We start from the raw sequence: 24,242 nt of genomic DNA on the forward strand, positions 1-24,242 counted from the left end.
TTTCTTTTGTGCTACCTGTAACCTCTCGAAGTGTTGACTCTTAAATGTAAGTCCTTACATAATCCACGTAAAATCAGAGGCAGAGGAGCTGTTGCAGGCAGAGAGACCAACCTGTGAAGGATGCACATGGAATTTAATTTCGCTTCATCTTTGTATAATGCACTCTTCCACTGAATCTTCAGGTTAGACATGGGGAAAATACTATGTCTTCTGAGACTGTGTGTGATTTGCATGACCACAGGGCAAAGGAGGAGGTGATGGTGGTGGAAAAGATCTTCGAAACACATGCCCAAATTTCGATCATGCAATTCTGAAACTGTTTGTCTATAATTTTTGGTAGAATACAATGACAAATTCTGGAACTTCTCAGGTAGTTTATGGGAAATTTTCCTACTCTGTAACCTGAATATTTTTTTGTTGAAATTGAAACTCATTAGCTCTTCTGTTCTTTATAGATTGAAAAAAAGAATATTTTCTCCCCCTTTGAAGTGGCATTTAACATGTTGGAGCCTGTTACCGTGTTTCTCACTATAGTCACCTCCTCTTTAGACTAAGCGATCCTAATTCATTCAGTCTTTTCTTGCAGAGTGTGTTTTTTAAGTATCTAAGAATTATAGTTGCTTTCTTTTCAACCATCTTCAGTTGGTTCACATGTCTTTGAAAGTGTAATGCATAAAACTGAACACAATACTGCTGCTGGAGGTCTAACATATCCTGGATAAAGAACTATTGCATATTTCTTGAATGCCTTCTGTCATTACTACTGTGTGTGGTTACGGCAGAGGTTTCACATTTAATGTCCAGCGAATTTACTGCAGCTTTTTCTCACAAATATAAGTTACTGACTCCTTGACTCTCTTATTAGTAAATATAATTGCAAATGCAGTTTTTCCACTTCATGTCTCAGTAAATGTGAATATTTATTTCTGGATCTAATCACTGCCTCATTTTCTCAGAAACTGCAGAAAATACTGTGGGAAGAAAAGATTTTATTATTAAAGTAAGCTATATTGTTGGAGTTTTCTTGTAGGGAAAGTAAGTTTCTTGGTCTGGGTAACAGAACTGGAATCTTGTAGGCATTATGTCTATGAGTTTTCAAGATAGTACTGAATCAGGAGTAAAAGTAACTATGATGAAAGAAGACTAAATCAAAAGAGTATTCCCTGGATTCAGTCATGTAATGTGCACTTTCAGAACCATTTCCTTATTTTGTAACTGATAAGAAACTAGTTGTTCAAGTTAAATACTGAAAAATGAAAACGTTGTTCAGGTTCAAGACCCTTCTCTTATGTTCTAGATCTCTTGGAAGTGGGGATTTAAGTGATAGCAGGATGCTTCTCTCTGAGAGAGGTACCAACATTCATGAAGACACCTTGTTTGTAAACTAGACTTGAAGGGGGAAAGGAATAAAAGCAGGGCTTGCTAGAGATAAGCCTGGGGGCAGCATGTGAACGTTCGAGGGATGGTGTGCTAGCAAGTTCCTTCTGTCTGCCGTCTCAGTGAAGGTAGGAAATGAAGAGCTATGTGACAGCAAAGACACAAGGGTTATTGATGGGTTAGAAACCATGGAAGGTCAGGTAGGAATTAGGGCTTCTCCCCTTGAAAAAGTGAAGGGATCGGTGGCCCAACTGAAGTGCATCTACGCCAATGCGCACAGCATGGGCAGCAAACAGGAGGAGCTGGAAGCCATTGTGCAGCGGAAAAACTATGATATAGTTGCCATTATGGAAACATGTTGGGATGATTTGCACAACTGGGCTGCTGCTGCAATGGATGGCTACGAACTCTTCAGGAAGGATAAGAAAGGAAGGAAAGGCAGTGGGGTGGTCCCGTGTGTTAATGAGTGTTTTGGTTGTTTAGAGCTTAATGATGGTGATGATAGGGTTGAGTGTTTATGGGTAAGAATCAGGGGGAAGGCCAACAAGGCAGATATCATGGTGGGATTCTGCCATAGACCACCTAACCAGGATGAAGAGGCAGGCAAAATATTCTATAAGCAGCTGGGAGAAGTCTCACGATCGCTATTCCTTGTTCTCATGGGGGATTTCAACTTACCAGACGTCTACTGGAAATACAGTACAGCAGAGAGGAACCAGTCCAGGAGGTTCCTGGCGTGTGTGGAAGACAACTTCCTGACACAGCTGGTGAGGGAGCCAGCTAGGGAGGGCACCTTGCTGGACCTGTTGTTGGCAAACAGAGAAGGACTTGTGGGTGATGTGATGGTTGGAAGCCGTCTTGGGCACAGCGATGACAAAATGAGAGTTTTCAATTCTCGGAGAAGTAAGGAAGGGGGCTCAGCAGAACTGCTACCTTGGACTTCCACAGAGCAGGCTTTGGCCTGTTTAGGAGCCTGGTTGGCAGCATCCCTTGGGAGGCAGTCCTGAAGGGCAAAGGAATCCAGGAAAGTTGGATGTTCTTCAGGCCGGAAATCTTAAAGGCACAGGAGCAGGCCGTCCCCATGTGCTGAAAGACAGGTCAGTGGGGAATAAGACTGGCCTGGCTGAACAGAGAGCTTTGGCTGGAACTCAGGAAAGAAAAGAGAGTTTATGGCCTTTGGAACAAGGGGCAGGCAACTCAGGAGGACTACAAAGATGTCGATAGGCTATGCAGGGAGAAAATTAGAAGGGCCAAAGCCCAAGTAGAACTTAACCTGGCTACTGCAGTTAAAGACAATAAAAAATGTTTTTATAAATGCATTAACATCAAAAGAAGGACTAAGGAGAATCTCCATCCTTTATTGGATGCAAGAGGAAACACAGTGACAAAGGATGAGGAAAAGGCTGAGGTACTTCGTGCCCTCTTTGCCTCAGTCTTTAGCAGTAAGACCAGTTGTTCTTGGGGTACCCAGTCGCCTGAGCTGGAAGACAGGGATGGGAAGCAGAAGGGAGCGCCCATAATCCAAGGGGAAATGGTTAGTACACCACTTAGATACACACAAGTCTATGGGGCTGAGTGGGATCCACCCAAGGGTACTGAAGGAGCTGGGAGAAGTGCTCACCAAGCCGCTTTCCATCATTTATCAGCAGTCCTGGCTAACCAAGGAGGTCCCAGTTGACTGGAGGTTAGACAGTGTGACGCCCATCCACAAGAAGGGCTGGAAGGAGGATCTGGGGAACTATTTAGGCCTGTCAGTCTGATGTCGGTGCTGGGGAAGGTTATGGAGCAGATCATCTTGAGTGCCATCATGTGGCATGTACAGACTAACCAGGTGATCAGGCCCAGTCAGCATGGGTTTATGAAAGGCAGGTCCTGCTTGACTAACCTGATCTCCTTCTGTGAAAAGGTGACCTGCTTAGTGGATGAGGGAAAGGCTGTAGATGTTGCCTACCTGGACTATAGTAAAGCCTTTGACACCGTTTCCCACAGCATTCTCCTGGAGAACCTGGCTGCTCATGGCTTGGATAGGTGTAGTCTTCTTCACTGGGTAAAAAACTGGCTGGATGGCCGGACCCAAGGAGTTGTGGTGAATGGAGTTAAATCCAGTTGGTGGCCGGTCACAAGTGGTGTTCCCCAGGGCTCATTATGGGGCAAGTTCTGTTTAATATCTTTATCAGTGATCTGGAGGAGGGGATTGAGTGCACCCTCAGTAAGTTTGCAGATGACACCAAGCTGGGTGGGACTGTTGATCTGCTCAAGGGCAGGAAGGGTCTACAGAGGGATCTGGACAGGCTGGATGGATGGGCCAAGGCCAACTGTATGAGGTTCAACAAGGCTCAGTGCCAGGTCCTGCACTTGGGTCACAACAACCCCACACAACACTACAGGCTTGGGGAAGAGTGGCTGGAAAGCTGCCTGGTGGAAAAGGACCTGGAGGTGTTGGTCAACAGCCGGCTGTATGTGAGCCAGCAATGTGCCCAGGTGGCCAAGAAAGCCAACAGCATCCTGGCTTGTATCAGAAATCGTGTGGCCATCAGGACTAGGGAAGTGATTGTCCCCCTGTACTCGGCGCTGGTGAGGTCGCACCTCGAGTGCTGTGTTCAGTTTTGGGCCCCTCACTACAAGAAAGACATTGAGGTGCTGGACCGTGTCCAGAGAAGGGCAGTGAAGCCAGTGAAGGGTCTAGAGAGCACAAGTCTTATGAGGAGCAGCTGAGGGAACTGGGGTTGTTTAGCCTGGAGAAAAGGAGGCTGAGGAGACCTGATTGCTCTCTACAACTACCTGAAAGGAGGTTGTAGCCAGGTGGGTGTTGGTCTCTTCTCCCAAGTAACAAGCAATAGGATGAGAGGAAATGGCTTCGAGTTGTGCCAGGGGAGGTTTAGATTGGATATTAGGAAAAATGTCTTCACTGAAAGGGCTGTCAGTCATTGGAACAGGCTGCCCAGGGAAGTGGTGGAGTCACCATCCCTGGAGGTATTTAAAAGATGTGTAGATGTGGTGCTTGGGGACATGGTTTAGTGGCTGGATGTGGCAGTGTTAGGTTAATGGTTGGACTTGATGATCTTAAAGGTCTTTTCCAAAAAAATGATTCTGTGACTCCTCTTTTGATTGCTGCACACCTGTGTGGCTGGGAAATATCCTTTAGGCAGTGAGTTGCCTGGCTCTTGAGCAAGATCTGCCATAATGTATAATTTGAACTGAGAGGCTCTTAAATGTTGATGAAATTACCTGAGGGCTATGGTGGAAGCTCAAATTGGCTAGTGGTCTGAAGTGACCCCATCTCTCTGTTATGCTGATTTCCTCACAAAGAGGGGGTGTTGCCCACCACTATCAAAAGGAAATTCTATACAAGTATGTTTAAAAATATCTCCTTTTCCAAGTGTGTGTCAAGTAAAAATTGAATTAGAAGGTTAAACCACTACATCAGATACTAATTTCAGTCTAAAGACAGCTTAATATCTTTTTTCTACCTTAAAAAAAAAAAACCCACAAAACTCTCTCCCCCGCCCATCCCCCCAAAAAAGAATCCTTAAAAAACCCACATGTGCATATACGCGTATACCCTTCTTCCTCCTTCTGATTAAATGTATCTTACTCACCCAATGCTGAGATTGAGGATACTTTTCAGAACAACACTCGTGAATTAATTTGTGGCTCATGTAGGTTTTCCTTTTGCTGAGTGAAATTGTTGGAAACACTGTGCTAGATGGTGTCTGAATGCTGCAGTTCCTTTCAGGTGTTTGAAACTCTTGTGTTTGTAAGACTTGCTGACTTTCATTGTCTTGTTTTCTAGTATTGTTTGGATTGTTTTAGTCATCATGATTTTTTTTTTCCTGTCCCCAGACACTGTAAAAATGTGGAGACTTGTAATTATTGTGTATGTGAACTTTCTATATAACCTTTCAACAAAATGTTAAGTAATTATACTGTTTTGTACCTATATGGGATTATTTGCAAGTTAGGTAGTAATTCCTATATATGTCGATTAAAAAAAATAACTCAAAACCTTTGAATATTGAAATAGCCCTACTGAATTGGATGGGAAAACTCAAACTATTCCATTTTAAAGTAGAAGATGAAAAGTTGGGACAAGATAATAGCTAAAAAACCTACAGGCAAAAGTCATGAAGAGTTCCCCAAATCATAAGGAATTACTTAAATATGTTGGAAGAAAGCTTGGAGAAATATTGATAGGTCTGTTGGACTTGAGGGGTAAGGAAGAAGAAATAAGCAAGTAAAAGGAAGCCACTGCAGATGAACAAGGTTTTTCTTTGCGTACAACTCCATCAAGTCATTTGTTGAGTTGCTTCCAGATCCCTTTGGACAGTACAAGTCATGACTTATGAGAGATCAAGAAACTTTCAAAACGGAAACAAAATAATGCCCCCACCCCCACCCCGCAAACCTTGGATGAATTGGTAAATTAACTGGCAGTAGGACAGCATGCTGAGATGATACTTCTGGGAAAAGATTGGTGGTAATAAATATTTTTATTACTCATCTGAAAAAAGGATTTGATAATGAAGAGACATATGCAGATGACACGATCCTTTTAGATGAGTTAGCAGAGCGAACTTGCTAATTGGGTAACAGCCAGCGTGATACATTCTGCCTTTTAAATATACCAGTGCAAGTTTGTCTCAGGATATGCTAGAACTTTAAAGTTATGATATGTGGTGGGATTTAAAAATCAGTTGTGTAAGTGAACTTGTTTGAAACCAGTAAAAAAACCTCTCAGACTGAACAAACTTGTGGCCTTAGAATGCCGACTTCTTCAAGCTGTTGTCACAGGACAAATTATCTGTAATATTCTTTTGAAATTTAAAGCAATTTTTAAAAAAGAAGTATCATAGAATATCTCAATTTGGAAGGGACCCGTAAGGATCATCGAGTCCAACTCCCACCTTTAGTAGAAAGAGAGTAAGTTCAGAGGTGAATCTTGAGGCACACTTCTGCTGCGTGACGGGGCTAACAAGGAAAGGGTTGATTTTTTCAGTAGATTTACAATTGCACTTACTATTGCAAAATGTTTGAGATTGGTATCTTTACATTCTTGACCTATTGTAACGCTGTCAAAATGTTATGAATTTACTAGCAATAATAAATATACAGGTCAATATAAATGGCTTATCTTTCAGTAACCCATCTTTGCTGTTAATCATGTGATTATTCTTTCCATTATGTATCTTTTCTCTGTGTTTATTACTTTATTACTTTACATCTTAAGTGCATCATACTTTGCTTTGAACAGCAAAGGTCATCATTCCAGAGGGAAGCTTGTGATAGTGAATGGCTCTCAAACTACTGGAAACAGTTGTGGGGTTTTTTCTTTTTTTTTTTTTCCTGGTGTTTTGTTTTATTTTTTTAAATGCTTCTAGTGTTAATATGTGAGGTGTCTGTCATTTTATCCTAAAATAATTTGAATGTCATTTTTACTGTATGTAGTAGTGTGTATGTGATTTAATCAGTGGCCACTATTAAAGAACTATTGAGGTGAGCACAATAGAATTGCATGTTAAATGTCACATATATTTCCCTTCATTAGGATTAAAAATTCTGTATCACTTACTGTTTGTCCAGAAGTTCTCTGCACTAAGTCTCCACTTATCCCTTCCTTCATTTAGGCCTGTGTTGATAATTCTAGCTGTGCTTCACTGGGAGCTTGTGAGGCAGGTTGTGTAACAGCACGGCGCTCTCGTTCTGTTCCTCGGTTGGATGAACAGTCATTGCTAATTCTCAGTGAAGAAAGTGCCTTTTCAGTTGAATGGTGATAGGAATCTTTAAGTTCTTGCTTGATGTTGGAAAAGTAGTTTTATTGCTAGGTGTAGGTGTTTTTTTAATATTTGGTACTACCAGTTTTTCAAACTTCGCGATAGGGGAAAACTGTTTTCTTTCTGTTTTGATGATCTAGGTTCCAGAATAATGTAATTGTGGATTTGTTTTTTGGTGGGTGGTTTTTTTTTTTCTTCAGATGGCAGTTCCAAACATTTTTCTTCTGATTATTAAAGACAACTGAAAAATAAATAACTTAAATGAACGTTCCCCCCCCCAATTGGTAATAGCTTCAACATTTTAGCTTAAACCAAAACTGTGTTTTAACCAATACAGGAGAAGCAGTTATCTATTGGGTGGCTAGGTCAGTCTGGAGTATTTATTCACTGAACATATCTTCAGTAAATGCTTTTTATGACATGTGGTTTCAAAAAAGTATTAGTGATAAAGAGGATGAAATTTATTTGACAACTTTTGCATTTCTATAGTCTTTAATTCAGGGTAAGTTGTTCAGCTTTTCCTGTGCAAAATTGAAATAAATGCTCTGTTTTAGTGTGTTTCTTCAAGCCATTTCTCTGTTAGAAGTATGTGAGGTACGAGGCATTGAAAATGAAGAAAATCATGGGCCACTGGATGCATAGTTTTGATTTGAGTGGTTCCTTGTTGATCCATGTAGTTTATGTTGCTTCTGTCACTGAGATTAGTAAAGAGCAGCACTTACGCACACATACACACACCTCCAAAGGAAAATATAATTGGATGAATGAAAATTGGTGCATGACTGCGAAACCACTTTTTTCTTTCCAAAAATGAAAGAGTAAAAATTGGTATTGGCTGCTTCAACAGAAGTAATATTTCACACAGAAAGATAATTAAGGTTTTCAAACACTTTGAATCCCACATTCAGATTCCAGTTAGGGGTTTTATTATACTCGGAATCTCCTTGGATCAGGTATCTGATAGATGTCTGATGGAACCAGACCTGTTTGAAATTCTGCACAAAAAGTGTGAGGACACTAAAAGATCTTCATGAACTTCTGTGTTTGCAGATGGGAAAAGGAAGCTAGTAATTTTTAGAGTGCTTCTGGCAATTAAATTTATTATCTACACTGAAGCAGATCATAAAACAATGTCCTTGTCTTTAAACCCATGAGTTCAGTAACTTTGTTTTTCACTGTTAGAAAGTTTTGCAAAAAACTTTGTTGTAACAATATTGTAATTCTGAATTTAAAAAAAAGCCAACCAAACAAAAAAAAAGGCTCAACAAAGCAAAACTAATGTAGAACCGACTAGTATCTCACCCTTATTGTCCATGCTGGTGTTTCATTTCTAGACAGCTGTTGAATTGTGTAATTAAATAAGTAATGGTGTTTCAATAGCCTTCTTGAAGGCTATTCAAGAGGGGAGGGAAGTTCTATGACATATATCAAAAAGAAGAGAAAATTGTGTCTTTCAGCTGATTCTTTGTTTATAAAGTTAATAAAATGTTACACTATTCAATATTTAACACCTCCCAACCTTAAATAGGATTTCATTCTCTAAAATGTGTTAGTGAGTTTAAATGTATTTTGGAGTTTGTTTTCTGCAGTAGATTGGTAAACTAAGTAGTGTAATTGTGATGCCACAAAACTATGGAGTCACAAACTGCCTGTGGATATCTTGTGTCCTTTCCCTCTTCATAAAAAGTTTCTCTCTGTAGATTCTAGCAATGGAGTTTTACAGCATGAAAATTATAAAATCGCCACAATATAAAAATCTTTACTGTCTCCTTCAGTAGCATTCATGATATTGGGCAAATAATAACAGTAAAAGTTATATTTTTGATTTCCTGCTATTTATTACAAGTCATTTATGTCAACTAAGCAATAGAGATAAGTTATTCAAGGAGCTGAAATCCAGAAGACATAGTACCTCTACCAAATTGCTGTTGATCATTTAATGTGTTTGTGGGCTGTGTGAAATACAGATGTATTACCCTGACTACTAGGAAGAATGAGCTGCAAGGATTTTCTGATTAGGAAATTCCTAATGTGCTGTATGAGGGCCTCATTTTTCTTTTGGCATTTCCTAATTTATCATCATCACCATAATTGCATTTTCACACCAATAAAATTGTCTATAAAAGAATCTTCACGAAAAAAAATATTTTCAGCCTAGACTTCATTTAAAATTCTAGGTCCTTTAATAAAAATATAATCACGTGCTGACTTGTGCAGCTCTGCTCTCATTTAAGACTTGGTCCTCAGTCCAGTATTCAGCTTAACTGTAACTGCTGGGTATCGGGCAGGTAAGTGTTTCCAGGCACAGTTATGGTGGAAACTGTGTTAGATTGTCTAGTGCCCAATTCAGAAGCACCCCTGAAAGCTGCCCTGGTTGATGTATCTTCCCGTCTTTTGTCACATACATACTGTCATCTGCCTTGGATTCTGGTTTCACTTGTGGGGTGTAGGGCTTGCCTCAGAGCAATGTATGAAAGGTGATTCAAAGTAGAGTCGGACTCAAGGTTCAGAGGTGGAAGGGCCAGTTCAGGACAAATTTGGAATGGTCTCTATTACAGACAGGTGAAGACAAACGCTGATTAAGCTGCCATGGTCCCTCAGGCCTGAGTTCTGACATCTCACATCTCGGAGATTTTTTAAAAAAGGATAATTGAATGGTTAAAACTGAAGACTGAGTCATACTCACCTTGGCTGTATATTTGATGTGTTACTTGAGTAAGACTTGCCAGTCTGTCTCAGATATGTAAGAAAATGTGGAAGATGATGTTGAAGGTGGGAGAGAGAGAAGAATTAGCCCCAGCTCTTTCGTAGTATGTCAGTGCCTGCCCTCTCTGTTGAACGATTTCCTCCTAATGTTTCCTGCAGTTGTTACTGCCAGTTCAGCCCATGTAATTGGGTGGATGGTAGCTTATATTTGGTTTTTCTTTTAAACAACAGTTGCCTAACACTGGCTGTATGAGCATTGCCGTCAGCCCTACTGTGAGAGCTGAACTAATACCGATAGCTGTGGGAAACTTATAGAGAAAATTACAAGTGGAGTGGAGGAAAAAAATTACTACAAGTAATAGTTTGGGAGAACACAGAGACTGGAGAAATATAGGGTAAGATGAAGGAAGCATGAACAGAACAAGTCTCAGGTTTCCTGCTTCCCTTGGCATCCATGGAACAGAGTGACTGAAACAGCTTAGTTTTGTTTTAAAATAGGACAGAGTTCTTTTAGGATAGAAAAGATGTATTTGACAAGAAATGGAAGTAAAAATGAGGAACAAGTTCCTGTCAGATAAGTGTTTTGGTTTTATTCCTGGAGATTTGGGACTCGCTTTATAATTCTCCAGTGATTGCTTTGCAAGCTTCTTGGAAGGAAACAGAAGTAGCTGGAAGCTAAATCATGGACTATTTTGAAAGAGAGAGGGAGCTTAACTTTTATGCAGACAAATACTCAAGCCAAAATGGGGAAGTAGAGGGGGAAGATGGAATGGAAACCCAGCATTTTCAGGCTAGTTAACAAAAAGGAGTGCTGAGAGCTGGGGGGAGAGGTACACTCTAGTTAACTATGCATGTTACAGTTAACAAGTTGGACTAAACGTTTGGAATAAGTCATTTCTATGTTTTCTATTACAACAATGCATCAAAATTTTTTTTTCAGGTAATACAGCTCACGTCACATATTAAGATTTAAAAACCCCTACCATTTAAGCATTCAATAACTATACATGTTTCTGAAGTAGGTATTTTCAACAAACATACAAAACATAAATGTGGATTTAGGACTCTAACTCTAGCTCTTGAATATCTCGTTTTGTGACTTTTATTGCCTGCCATAAAAGAATGATTCATGATTTCCCTCTTTCTTCTCATTGTCCTTTGTGAATTATGAAGAAGTCACTTTGCTGTGGTTCTTAACTGTTGTGTGGTCGATGAAAATAATTGGCAAAGGCAAACAGTTTTCCCAGAACATTGGAGCGGAGTAGGACACTGAAACTAAGCTTCGCTTACTTGCAGAGAGACAGATCAATGTATATTATCGAACAGGAGGTATGCGTTTTGACACCACATAAACAGAAGTTACTAGTCATCTGTTACAGCTGTGTGTTTTCAATAGCTACTGCAGAGCTAGCTGTTAAGAGTAGCTAAAGATAAGATTAAAAGTCATCAGTTCAAAGTTCAGAAGAGATCTTTACTTTCAAGGACAGAACCAGCTGAATTTGTTAGCCACTGCTTTATACCAGAAGCACTTCACTTGTACTGACAATTAATCTTGTTTCACAAGGGAAGTTGGTAAGGCCAATTACAGGGTAATAGAGTGCCACATTTCCTATCTGAGTTCATATACTAGTTTGGCACAGCTGCCCACTGAAAATATAAAGCTATTGTAGCCTACACCTGTTAATAAACAAAATGCTCAGGTCTCTTCTTGTAATTCTTGTATTGGGCAAATAATGAAATGAATTTTGTAAATGTTTAAGTAATTGAATTAAAGCAAACTGTTCAGTACTGAACTAATTTTTCATTAAAATTAAATACTTTCTGCATCGTTTTGCATGGGTTCTGCTTTTCTTCAGCATATGAGAAGAATTTTAGAATGAGGGTTTGAACAAGTAAAACCACCTTTCAAGGCCAGTTAGACTTCTTTAGAAGTTATGGATAAAATCTCAGGCAGTTCCCTCTCCCTGTGTTTCAAACACAGGCTGAAGCTTCTGGTGCCTCTTCTATGTTAACAGTGTGCATAATCTCTCATTTAAATTTTTTCCCCTTCTCTGAGTACGTATTTCTGCCTATGCTTGTATAAAAACAAATAAAAAAGTTTTACTGCCTGTCACTTTGGAAAATGTGGTTGAATTACACCTAGTTTTAGAAGAAAATAATAGCTTATTATTTCTGTAAATAGACCCAGCTCTGAGTAATGTGTTGCTGTCATGTGTAAATCTTAAGCAATGATACCGAATGCATTTGAGATATTACATACAGAAGTTCAAAATTTCCCATTATTTTACAGTAGTGTCTCAGAATTGTACTGCTCCCCCCCCCAAGTGTAAATCTATAAAGGAAAACCTGGAAAAATCATACAGAAAATGGTACAATATATGTAATCTTAAGTAGGACACTTTTTTTTAAATATAGCATGAATCTTTTTTCCTGGTTGAAAAATCTGTCTGCCTATGGTTCTTGACAGTGTGAAATTTCTTTTTTATAGGTAAAATGCTGCCTTTTCAATTTCAAGTAAATTCTCACTGTTAGTAGTAGACAAGTTACTTTCTTATTTTATTTTGGTCATCTTTTAGTGTTGTCTTCAGTCTTTTAGCATATGTTTCTAAATCTTATTAGGAAAAGCGAATTTTGAAACTACATCTGAAGAATTATGAAGGCAAAAGGAAATAGTAATCCTACCAAATTTCTTAAGCAAGTCTCCTATAAAACTAAATGCAGTTAAGAGAGAAGGTGAACTTGGTTTCTCATAGCAACTTTATACATGTCTGTTTAAACAAGCAGTGCTGTCATTTCTACTAAGAATCTCCACAAGAACAAAATCATCTTTTGAGATTGATAAACAGCAATAGGTAAAATAATGAGTGATGTGCTCAGTGGGGTACAGTTTAGATAGAGAAAATCTAATGGGAAGTAGCTGCATTAGTAGCAGATGGATTTACTTCCTGAATCTCGATCTGAGTGGAAATCCTAGCTTGCTTAAAATTTGTCTTCCAGATTCTTTGCCTGATAAGAAAGGTGGATAAAGCAATTTATTTACTTGGCTTCAGTGCTGTGATGATGTGTTTTGTTTAAACTTGCTGTTGTTGTTTGATTTTTATCTAGGCTATTTTTATGATTCCTACAAATCCCCCTCCAACGTTCCGGAAGCCAGAGCTCTGGTCTGATGAATTCACAGATTTTGTGAAGAAATGTTTAGTGAAAAATCCTGAACAAAGAGCTACAGCAACACAGCTGCTACAGGTTGGTATTTAAGTTACTGAGGAGATACAAGCTTTATGGCTTTTTTTCCTCTAGTCTCAAACCAGAAGTAGTGTGAAAATTTCTACGGGCGAATCTCATTTTAACTATTATTGTGCCTTATTTCTTTTCCACTTTGAGGTCTTTTCTCTGTCAGGTCTTGTATCTCAACCCCCATTTAATTTTTCCTTTGCTGCTTCTAAAAATTAATTGCTCTTTATATATTTTAGGGCTGGTTCTTGCAATTAAAATTGGATCCTTGTTTTGTGGTTAGAGGCCCTCAATAGATCTCAGGATTTAGACAAGTGTTAAGTAAGGGAATTGAGGCCAGGTCACCCCTCAGTGTGGACCACCCATGGAGAATATTCAATCTTTCCTTCTGGTCATGTCAAATTAAGCAGACAGGTTACTCTGTGTCCTAAAAGGGTCTGATGCAGATGGACAGTATAACAAGTTTGTTCTTGGGCTGAGTTATACCAAGCGAATACTTTTAAATTCGAGCCACAGTTGGTGTTGAGGCCCTGTGGAGCCAGGGCAGGGTACGCCAGGCTTTTGCCCATTGGCTGACCTGAGCTTCTAGTAGCTGCAAAAATTTAACAGTTGCGTCTTTTCAGTAGAAATAAAGCAGAGAAATTTCAAAGAACTAAAAAAAAATGCAGGAGGGACTGATCTGTGAAGAAAGATTTAGTCTTTGTGAAATGGACATAATTTTACAGGGGCAACACATTATAGTGTGTAGGGGAGAGGGAAAACGCAAAGAAAGTTTTCTCCTTTGGCCCCATGTTTGTGTTATCCATTGCTTTCAGAGCTGTCATAATAAGCCTACAAGTAACTCAGGAAAAACAAAGAGCAAAGGTAGTGAAAGAGGGGAAAAAAGAAAAAAAGATTTCTAGAAAAATTATAATAGGTTCCATGTTGATTGAAATAGGATCTAAAACTTCCTGTAAATAAGCTTGCTTTGATAATGAGACAAAAGTGAAAAATTTTGCTAGGTCCTTTGCTCCTTTTACTTTCCTGATTCCTAATTCATTAAACTTTTGGATAATTTAGTGTTCTTTTATGCTTTTCACTGCTATTGGTTATTATTATTAATTTTCTTTGTTCATCAGTCTACATAAGAATCTGACCTTCTGAAATTTCATCTGTGAGACAGTCACGCTATATTTATTCTGTCTCTAGCTGGCAATAGCCTCTTTTAAAATTTAAATTCCAGTGATCTACACTACAAGGAGAACATACAAGTATTGCAAAGTAGTTTCCAGTAATAGATCATCAAATTCATAAGTCATGTTATGAATATTTTATTTTCCACACTGTGAGAACACCAAAATGCAGACTGCAAGGAGAGTAAAAATTCAAAGTTACAGATTTTCATATGGTGTATGAATCAGTACTTGAGACCTTAAAGTAGGTAGACCTTGAAGTTTGTATGGTTAGCTGAATACCAGCAGCTGGATAAGAGAGACTTGCATTAGTGTGTGCAATGGAGTGGGGGGACAATGGGACGGACGCACGGGACAGGAGGAAGCTTCAGTGTTCCTCTTTCCCTGTGCTTGCTGGCCAGAAAACTAAATACTGTGTGTCCAGCACAAGTACGTGTTGCCTTGTCCTCCAGCTGGAATTTGGAGCATATGTGATGGAGCTGGAGGTGCTATTGGGTGTGTGTGAGTGGGAATGAAAGTACTGCTTGTGAGGAAAGATCATGGAGGAAAAAGGAGACTAATTAATATATCAAGGGAGAAGATAGGTAACAGGTGTAGGACGCTAGACTCCTTCAATTCTGTTCTTTGTGGAATAACTTTTTAATATTTAATAATGCGTTTCTGAGGTGCTTAGAGTTATGTTTTGCCTAAATTTTATTTGTATATAATGATGCAAAAATCAGAATTTTTCTAACAGCCGGTTAGAATTTTACTAGTCAGCAAAATGAATGTAAATGGTATTGCGCACATATTGTATTAAAGGAAGAAGTCGTGTTTTAAACGGCTTTGAATTAAAAATTAAGTTTTCTGCTACAAGTAAAGTATTTTTTGGTTGTTCTACATTTCAGCATCATAGATCAAGAAATATTTTATGACATACAAAGTATAGGTTTGTTGAAGTAGGCAGCCATAGTTTCTCTGCTTACAGCCACTAATTTATGCTGTCAGTTTGTTAAGATTAATTAAATTCTGTAACTGAATATCTCAACAAGTTTGTTTTTCTGTGTCAGACAATCACCACTCTACTTATAACTTACTGCATGTTTCTTTAGGAAAATTATACCCTTAACTATAAAACATTTTTTATATGATTACATTTCCCACGACTTGCTTTTATTAAAAATAGTTAGAGTTTAGTTATGAAGCAGCTAAAAGATATTGTATATTGTGTTAGTGTAGATTTTAATTATTGTGTAATGTAAAACACTATCTCTGAAGTCTGTGGTGGTGAATAATACTTACATCTGAAGCGTAGCTATCATAATGATGTTATATAATGTAACAATTTTTTTTTTTTCTTTCTAGCATACTTTTATTAAGAATGCCAAGCCAGTTTCAATTTTGAGGGACCTGATCACTGAAGCTATGGAGATAAAGGCAAAGCGACATGAGGAACAGCAGAGAGAACTAGAAGAGGAGGAAGAAAATTCAGTGTGTACCTTTTTTTCCCCTGTAACTATCTGTACTTGATAGAGAAGTTGCTGTTGTTTCCCTGCATCCTGTACTTGTGTTCATATACTTTTCTTTACCAGTTTCTCCTTGGTTTTTAGCCTATGAGGGCTGAGCATTCCACTCTTCCTTATGATGAGTAATGCTGCTGTGAGAAATGCCGTATGAGCCAGCTTTCAGCACTATTCCATGAGATGTCCTAGTAAAAAGTTTTTCTAGGAGGTGGGAAAAGAAACTGTGTCAACTTCAGCTGTTCAGACTAACATTTAAAAAACCCCAAAGCTGTTAAGGTTCCGCTTTCACATACGGGGCTTCTAGACAAGTGATTTAATTTTCAGTTGAGGGCACTTTTTTTTTTTTTGGTAGAGTCTAATACACAGAATAGTTAGTTATGACTCTCAGTAAGTAGTGATTACAATATGGTTTGAATCAAGTTGCACCGATAAAGTGAAAATGGTGACAGCATTTCATTCTTCAGATGACGTTGTCAGCATGTTTGAGGAGAAAAGCAAGCCGTGTGATAAATAGATTGTTTTTAGAATTGTTTGGCAATGTTAGGAATAAGTCAGTGTTCCTGGCATTATTACTCTCCCTACATGATTTATTTTAGGGCAGTCTTGTGCAATGCAGCAGTATGTGCTTCAAAGAAACGTATTGCCACACATATAAGGAGAACCAAGGTCATTCAGGAATAACACGCAGAGAAGATGGAGACTGGAATGTTAGTAGAAATCTTACAGCTTTGAGCAAACAGAAACAAGCAGTGCAGTAATGCAGTCTGCCCTATCCCAAACTGTAGAATCCTTGTTCAGTGTAACAAAGTGTTAAGTGATTATCTATATATATGTGAATACTTCTCAAGCAGATTCTGTGGAGTGTTTTGTATCCTAACAGACAGTATGGTCTTTTGTTTGCTGGATGTTTTTCTGTTCTAAGTGTATGTTCTAAGAGTAGCGATAGCTTGTGTTGATAAAGATGGTTTACTCTGAATTGTATTTGCTTAGTAATAAAACAGGCAGGGAAGGCTGGGATTATTTTTTTACATTAGGAAATGTTGCCTGTGTGGGGCTGTGTGACTTGACGCGCAGAGTTGATGTCTGTTACTTGATATATTGACTAGCTGATCTGTGAAGAGCCTGATTTATTACCAACATAAAACCCTAATGTCTTTACTAGCATGCTTTCCTCCCTACTATTGCCTTCTGAACTGTAGACCTCAAACACTTGGGTGTTGTTGATGTTTTTTGCATTAACCCAAAATTAGGTATGGCATCTAACTACTTAGTCTGAGGTTCAGGTGGTGAATCAGATTGCCAGACACAAACAGAACAAACTGTGCCAGCTCAGTATGTGGTGTACGCCTTCCCGCTCCCACTACTGGGTGGAAGGGTACAACACGAGTTTGGCCCACCTCAACTGAAGAAGCATTTAGCAACTCCTCATGCTTTTTGCATGGGTACAAAAGTCAGAATGTAACACTGCATTTCCCCCTGCAACCCCTGGATTATTCAACGTTTAGTATAAGGGAACCTCAGATCCAGGATTGGGGCAGGAATCTGTTATTTGTGTTACCATTGCAGTAGATGGGAGTTTTGTCACGTACTTTTGTGGTGCAGTCAGGGAGTTAAAAAGACAGTGAGACTCTGCATGTCACTAAGTGTAAAAGATAGGTGCCTCAAATCTGAAAATAACAGAAGTATCTTTGGTTAGCAGGGCTGAGAGAGCAGAATCACAGACTGAGATTGGAAGGGACCCCTGGAGGTCATCTGGTCTAACCTCCTACTCAAGCTGGACCACCTAGAGCCAGTTGCCCAAGACCATGTCCAGACAGCTTTAGAACATCTCCAAAGAGGGAGACTCCACAACCTCTCTGGGCAGCCTGTGCCAGTGCTCGGTCACCCTCACAGTGAAAAAGTGTTTCCTGATGTTCAGAGGGAACCTCCTGTGTTTCAGTTTGTGCCCATTGCCCCTAGTCCTATCACTGGGCACCACTGGGAAGGGCTCTGTTCTCTTTGCACCTTCCCTTCAGGTATTTGTACACATTGATGAGGTCCTCCCTGAGCCTTCTCTTCTCCAGGCTGAACAGTCCCAGCTCTCTCAGCCTTTCCTCACAGGAGAGATGCTCCAGTCCCTTAACCGTCTTTATGGCCCTTTATTGGACTGTTTCCAGTATGTCCATGTCTCCCTTGTACTGGGGAGCCCAGAAGTGGACCCAGTACTGTAGGTGTGGCCTCACCAGTGGTGAGTAGAGGGGAAGAATCCTCTCCCTTGAACTGCTGGCAACATTCCTCCTAATGCAGCCCAGGGTACCATTAGCAGCTGCAAGGTTGCATTGCTCTTAAAAATAAGTGCAGTTGTAGTCTATGGGAAAGCTAAGTCTCATTTTTTACTTATACTAACAGAATTTTAAGGGCTGTAATCATATACCAGTGCATGAGTATCGACAAACCCAGAACCAGAAGTCAGCCTCCGCTTGAAGAAATTGCTCTTAAATATAAGGCAGAGTGGATGACAGAGGCGCACAGGCAGAGGAGATATAAGATTAGTCAGCATGGGAAGCTCAGTATTACCATACCTTATGTATTTTTTTTTTTTCAGGATCATGATGTAGAGGAATTTTAAAGGACAATAGTGACAGTCTTGCAGAGGGCTAGAGGTGGTCCTGTTGATAGTAGCAAGGGACCTGAGAAAAGAATAAAAGGGGTTCAAAAACTTAACAGGTGAGTAATGGAAGAGGCCAATTTGAGGCAGAGCTGACTTGTCAGTACAGAATGAAGTGAGAGAATAGGAGAAAGCCGTGAAAGGGGCTCATGAATGTGACTAGTTAGCTTGGAAGAGAAAGGTAGTAGAAAAATAAAAAAGGGCATGACTTCAGTGTAATGAAAGATAAAAGGGGAGAAGTTGGAAAATGAGCCTTTGTAGTTGTATTACCTTGAGTGGAGGGATCACTAGATGAGACTTTAAGATGAGAAATAAGCAAGAAGGATGAGAGAGAATCTGGAGAAAAACTTCAGCAATATAGACATTTTGAAAAGATGGGTGTGATGGGTTGACCCTGGCTGGGGGCCAGGTGCCCACCAGAGCCGCTCTCTCACTCCCCTCGTTCACTAAACAGGGGAGAAAAGGTACAATGAAAAGCTTATGGGTTGAGATAAGGACAGGGAGAGATCACTCACTAATTATCGTCACGAGCAAAACAGACCGAACTTAGAGAGGGAATTCATCTAATTTATTACTAAGCAAAACAGAGTAGAGGAATGAGAAATAAAGTCAACTCTTAAAACACTTCCCCCCACCCCTCCCATCTTCCCGGGCTCAACTTCACTCCCGGCTTCAACCTCCACCTCCCCTCAGCGGCACAGGGGGATGGTGAGTGGGGGTTATGGTCAGTTGATCACACGTCGTTTCTGCCACTTCTTCATCCTCAGGGGGAGGACTCCTCTCATCGTTCCCCTACTCCAACATGGAGTCCCTCTCACGGGAGACAGTCCTTCATGAACTGCTCCAACGTGAGTCTCTCCCATGGGGTTCAGAGCTTCAGGAGCAGAATGCTCCAGTGTGGGGTCCCCCACGGGGTCACAAGTCCTGCCAGCAAACCTGCTCCGGCATGGGCTCCTCTCTTCACAGGTCCACGGGTCCTGCCAGGAACTTGCTCCAGCGTGGGCTTCCCACGGGCCACAGCCTCCTTCAGGTGCCTCCACCTGCTCTGGCGTGGGGTCCTCCACGGGCTGCAGGTGGAATCGCTACACCCCCTCATCCTTCCTCCATGGGCTGCAGGGGGACAGCCTGCCTCACCATGGCCTTCACCACGGGCTGCAGGGGGATCTCTGCTCCGGCACCTGGAGCACCTCCTGCCCCTCCATCTGCACTGACCTTGGTGTCTGCAGAGTTTCTCACATCTTCTCACTCCTCTCTCCGGCTGCAAAAGCTCCCTCTAACTGTTTTTTTCCTTCTTAAATATGTTATCACAGAGGCGCTGATTGGCTTGGCCTTGGCCAGCGGCGGGTCCGTCTTGGAGCCGGCTGGCATTGGCTCTGTCAGACACAGGGGGAGCTTCTAGCAGCTTCTCACAGAAGCCACCCCTGTAGCTCCCCCGCTACCAAAACCTTGCCACACAAACCCAACACAATGGGTATGTTTGTTAGGGCAAGCCCTTTGTACTGCTATACTTGTAAAAGACTTCAGAATTATTTTAAATAATAAAATACATTGAACATGCATGTTATGCTGTATAGTATCTTTGGAGTTAATTACTGAAGTTCTTTTAGAAGTAGTTTTATCATCCATAGTAAATTGATGTCTTGTACTCCATTTTAGTTTTCTATGGTGATGCTGACTTAGAGGCTATAATCGATTAACTAAAACTAATAAATAATACCAAATGGTGTTTCCAGGGGATGTTGAGAGAGATAGATCCTGGATATTGAGGGCATAATAGATTGCATTTGGACATAATTATATAAGCCCTTGCGGTTGCATTTTTGAGCTAAGTAGTTTGCTTCCTCAGCAAGATAAGCTGGCTGCCTCTATGCATTTATTTTAATGCAAAGTAAACTTTGTGAAGGATAGACTTAAAGCGACGCTGAAGATAGGCTGAATACAAAGCACAAAAGAGATTAATGCAAACTATCCCTTAATATTTTAGAGCATAAGATGACAAGTTTAAGAGTTCAAGTGGGTGGTTACTGCATATTGCTAAGGGGTGGTAACTACTTGAACTGCACATTCTAACCCTGCTTAACAGGTTATTGTAACTGTTTTTTATTGAGGAAAACAGAGAAAGGTTAATTCCTACAATCTTATGTCTGTCTTGTTTGTTGTGAGAGAGGTCTGGTAGCAGACTAGGCTACACAAATAGTCTGTAGTCAAATTCATTGTGGGCAAATATAAGTTAGGCTGGCTTATATTTGCTACAGGCCTATGTGTGCATTTGAAGCAATAGTAATTCAGAGGATGTGTTTGCAACACCATGGTAAGGTGATTGAGAGTTTAACTGTAGTTCTCCAGCAAAGGCCAGCAATGGATATTTCTTAAGAATAGTTTGTGTCATTCTTGTAAGCTTCAGTAGGGGGAAGGAATAGATCTCTCTTGGGGGAAGTTCCAACTGTAGAGAAAGACCAGGTGCAAAGATAAGAAGAAGAAATGCCACTTCTAAGTGGACCAAACAAAAGGGAAGTACTAGCTGGTGCTGCTGGCAAAGTGGGAGGTGGTGCTTGTCAGTGTGATAATTTCATATATTTTTCCTGATCATGGATAGATAAATGTCATTATTCCTGGAGATTATTCTGGAGAGGTTTTGTGCTTTTTTTCCCTTGAGCTCCATCAGCTTTATCGAAGGAAGGCTATAAGCCGCCATGTATTTACAAGGTATTTTTGCAGTAGTAATGAACAAGAGGACGTGCAGGTATTTTTACTGTAAGGTTTATAATGAATAGTTAAACCTTTGAGAAAGTTTGCTGTTATAAAAAAATTAGGTAGAAAGGGATTTTTATTCCTATTTTTAAAAAGATTCTTCTTTATGTTCTTTTATGCTGTTGAAATGTTTTAACTCCCTAAGTTTTCATATGGTTTTATGAGTTTAAAAAATAATATGTGATAAGATTTGTAGTTAGGGTGAAATTTTTACTTTTATTAAAACTGTTAATGTGATATTTAGTAGTAAGTATGACTTTTGCTATCAGTACATGTATGCCTTTAATAATTTTATATTGCTTGGTAAGCTGTGAGTGAAAAAAGGTTTTGAAATACTTAGCTTTAATAGAAAAAATGAGGGTACAAGTGAATGAAATGAAGAATACTGATGGTGAGGTTAGGAGGAGGGATTTCCTTCTTGACAAATACAGTTTGTCAAGACTCTATGTTTGGTAGTGACCTATGAATAGCTTTTGTGTTGTCACAATGCAGAACTAATCATATTCCAAGCTGTTTTTAATAATTGTTTGGTTGTAATACAGACTTTCCATGCCTTGCAACTGAATTTCAGTGCAGTATATCATTGTAAGGAATTCCAGATTCATTTGAGAGATGACACCAGCATCTTGCCCAGTTGCAGTCACTGAAGGTTCTGATCAGTTAAAGGCACAAAATTTGCCAAACTAGGAAAGAGCAGGGCAAATGGTTACAATTTTTTATTTAATCAGGGAAGTTTTCTCTACCGTGTTTCCTGAATGCACATTATTCATTTACTGCATGCTAGAAAACTCCTGAGCAACATGTAGGTATGATTGAGGCCTGAATTAAGTGAAATTTTGAACAGCACAAATTTTAAAGTGTACTAGGCAGAGATTGATCAATGGACCCACAAGTTATTGAAGGAAACCAGGACAAAACCCAGAAGAATAAAATGAAAGCATTGGAATATTTGTGTTTGTCATTTAAAAAAAAACCCAAACAAACGACAACCCCCCCAAAAAAACCCCACTGCAATTTGAAATAATGCTTAATTTCAAAATAAGCTCAAAGATTGTCTTTCATTTAATTTGGAACTTGTTTGGGGAACTGCCAGTAAAACAGTAAACCAATTCATTTTACACTTCTAACTGAGTGTTTATTCTTTCCCTTCTGGAAAGGGAAAACAGATAATATGAGTGCCAGTTTGGTGTACTGTAGTGGATGAAGTCAGCAGTCCAGCATTCAAGTACAAAGATAAATAACCATTGCATGTTCTTCCTTCTTATGTCCCAGTTTTCACAGAACCTTAAAGAAATCCAGGGCTGCTTGTGTGTAGTTTGCATGACTACATGAACATACAGTTCAAATGTTAATACAGATTTTGATAACCAACATGCAATGATGGCAGCAGTTCTAGAAGGAGATGATGACAGTCCCTATGTTACCTTGTGTAGTAGTAGTGACAGTAAGCCATCCATATATTTCTTCATATTTCAATATCTGTAAATGTTTTCAGATTGTATATGGAATAGGACTCACTGTTCAGTTGGAAAGTAATAGCGACCTAGCACATCAATTTTTGAAAATAACACCTTAAAAGTGGATTTTTCCCAATGATATTGCTGTGAAGTCCTCACTGTAGAAGAGCAAAGGCAGACTCAGACCTGGAGAAATGCATTTTTAATAACACCTAACAGCAAGAGCAAATACTGATGTTGGTGTTAAGTAGAGTCTATCAATGTTAAAGGTCTCTCATGGGCAGTGAAATGAGTCCATACTCTATTGAAAAAGAAAGGTTTCAGTTAACCTGTTGGGGGCTTGAATTTATTGATCTAAACCCCCAAGAATTTCCTGTGTAAAGTATGAGTAGTTGTGCTCATTATTCACTGGTATGTGTTTTGGGACCCATCGAGAAGAAAGATGTAAAATGTTCTAACTATGATGTTCCTTTTGTTAGGAAACCAGATTTAACCCTAACAGTTACATTTGAATAAGTTTTCATAGCTTTAATTCCCTCTTAAGGCCATACAGTTGTTGTAATGGGCATTCAGGTTATAAGTGACTCACATAACTCGAAGTAGAATAGAGAGGAGTGGGTGGTTTTGGGAGAATTAATCAGATGGAAAGATTTCACAGTTACGTACTTAATTTTCAGGATCGATCCAGGTTGTTTTCCTTCAAGTGAGGAGGAGACACATCCCTAAAATTGATTCTTATTTTTCATTTTACCACTACCTGTGGACATTTTATAGTATGGGAAGTTGTCAATTGTAATGTAAATATGAAGTTCTGAACAGCAAAAAAATAGTGTAGTGACAGGACAAGGGGTAAGGGGTTTAAGCTGAAGGAGGGTCGATGTAGATTAGATGTTAGAAAGAAATTCTTTACTCTGAGGGTGGGGAGGCACTGGTTGCCCAGAGAGGTTGTGGAGGCCCCATCCCTGGAAGTGTTCAAGGCCAGGTTGGATGGGGCTTTGGGCAACGTGGTCTAGTGGAGGGTGTCCCTGCCCATGGCAGGGGGGTTGGAACTGGATGATCTTTGAGGTCCCTTCCAACCCAAACCATTCTATAATTCTATGATTATACAGCTGTAAATAAACAAACAGTCCTCATGTCTGTATCCTTCCAGAGAGATATAATATCATTACAAATAATGTGCTCTGAGTTGATTTTATGGCTGTTACGAGAGCTGCTCGTGTGATGAGAATGGCTTCTGACAAACTGACATGTTTTGATAGGTGCTGAGGTAATTGTACAGACTTTTTTAATTAAGCAAAAATCGCAAGTGGTGTATTCTGCAGAAGGTTAATCCCAATATCAAAGTTTAAATGTTAGTTTAGGCATTACTAAACATGACCAATCTCTTCTCTTGTGCATTTTTTGAAGTGTGATGTGAATTGGATGCTGAGGCTGGGCAGCTGTATTATGAGAACGTAAAGTAACTCGTTGCCTGGCAGCTCACAGGAAACATGTCTAAATATTTATTTCTGTAGATCTTTAAAGGAATGAGCTAACAAGCAGCCCTTCCTGTATGTTTTCCTTTACATTTTAATGTCTCTATTATGTGAGGAATGCTTAATTATTTTTGAGTATTCAAACAAGGAATC

At 39.6% G+C, this 24,242-nt stretch overlaps 1 protein-coding gene across 2 annotated transcripts in view; it reads left to right on the forward strand.

The window, feature by feature from the left end:
• STK3 (serine/threonine kinase 3) overlaps positions 1-24,242 on the forward strand; it is a 146,864-nt gene that overhangs the window by 60,499 nt on the left and 62,123 nt on the right. The window contains exons 7-8 of one of the 2 annotated variants that reach the window (XM_054816355.1): positions 12,960-13,097; positions 15,602-15,727. The exons of the other annotated variant lie outside the window; for it this stretch is intronic. Coding sequence (XP_054672330.1) covers positions 12,960-13,097; positions 15,602-15,727 — 264 coding nt within the window. The remainder of the gene's footprint in view (positions 1-12,959; positions 13,098-15,601; positions 15,728-24,242) is intronic. 2 annotated transcript variants of the gene reach the window in all.

The sequence above is a fragment of the Grus americana genome, chromosome 2, assembly GCF_028858705.1.
Source record: "Grus americana isolate bGruAme1 chromosome 2, bGruAme1.mat, whole genome shotgun sequence".
Lineage (NCBI taxonomy): Eukaryota > Metazoa > Chordata > Aves > Gruiformes > Gruidae > Grus > Grus americana.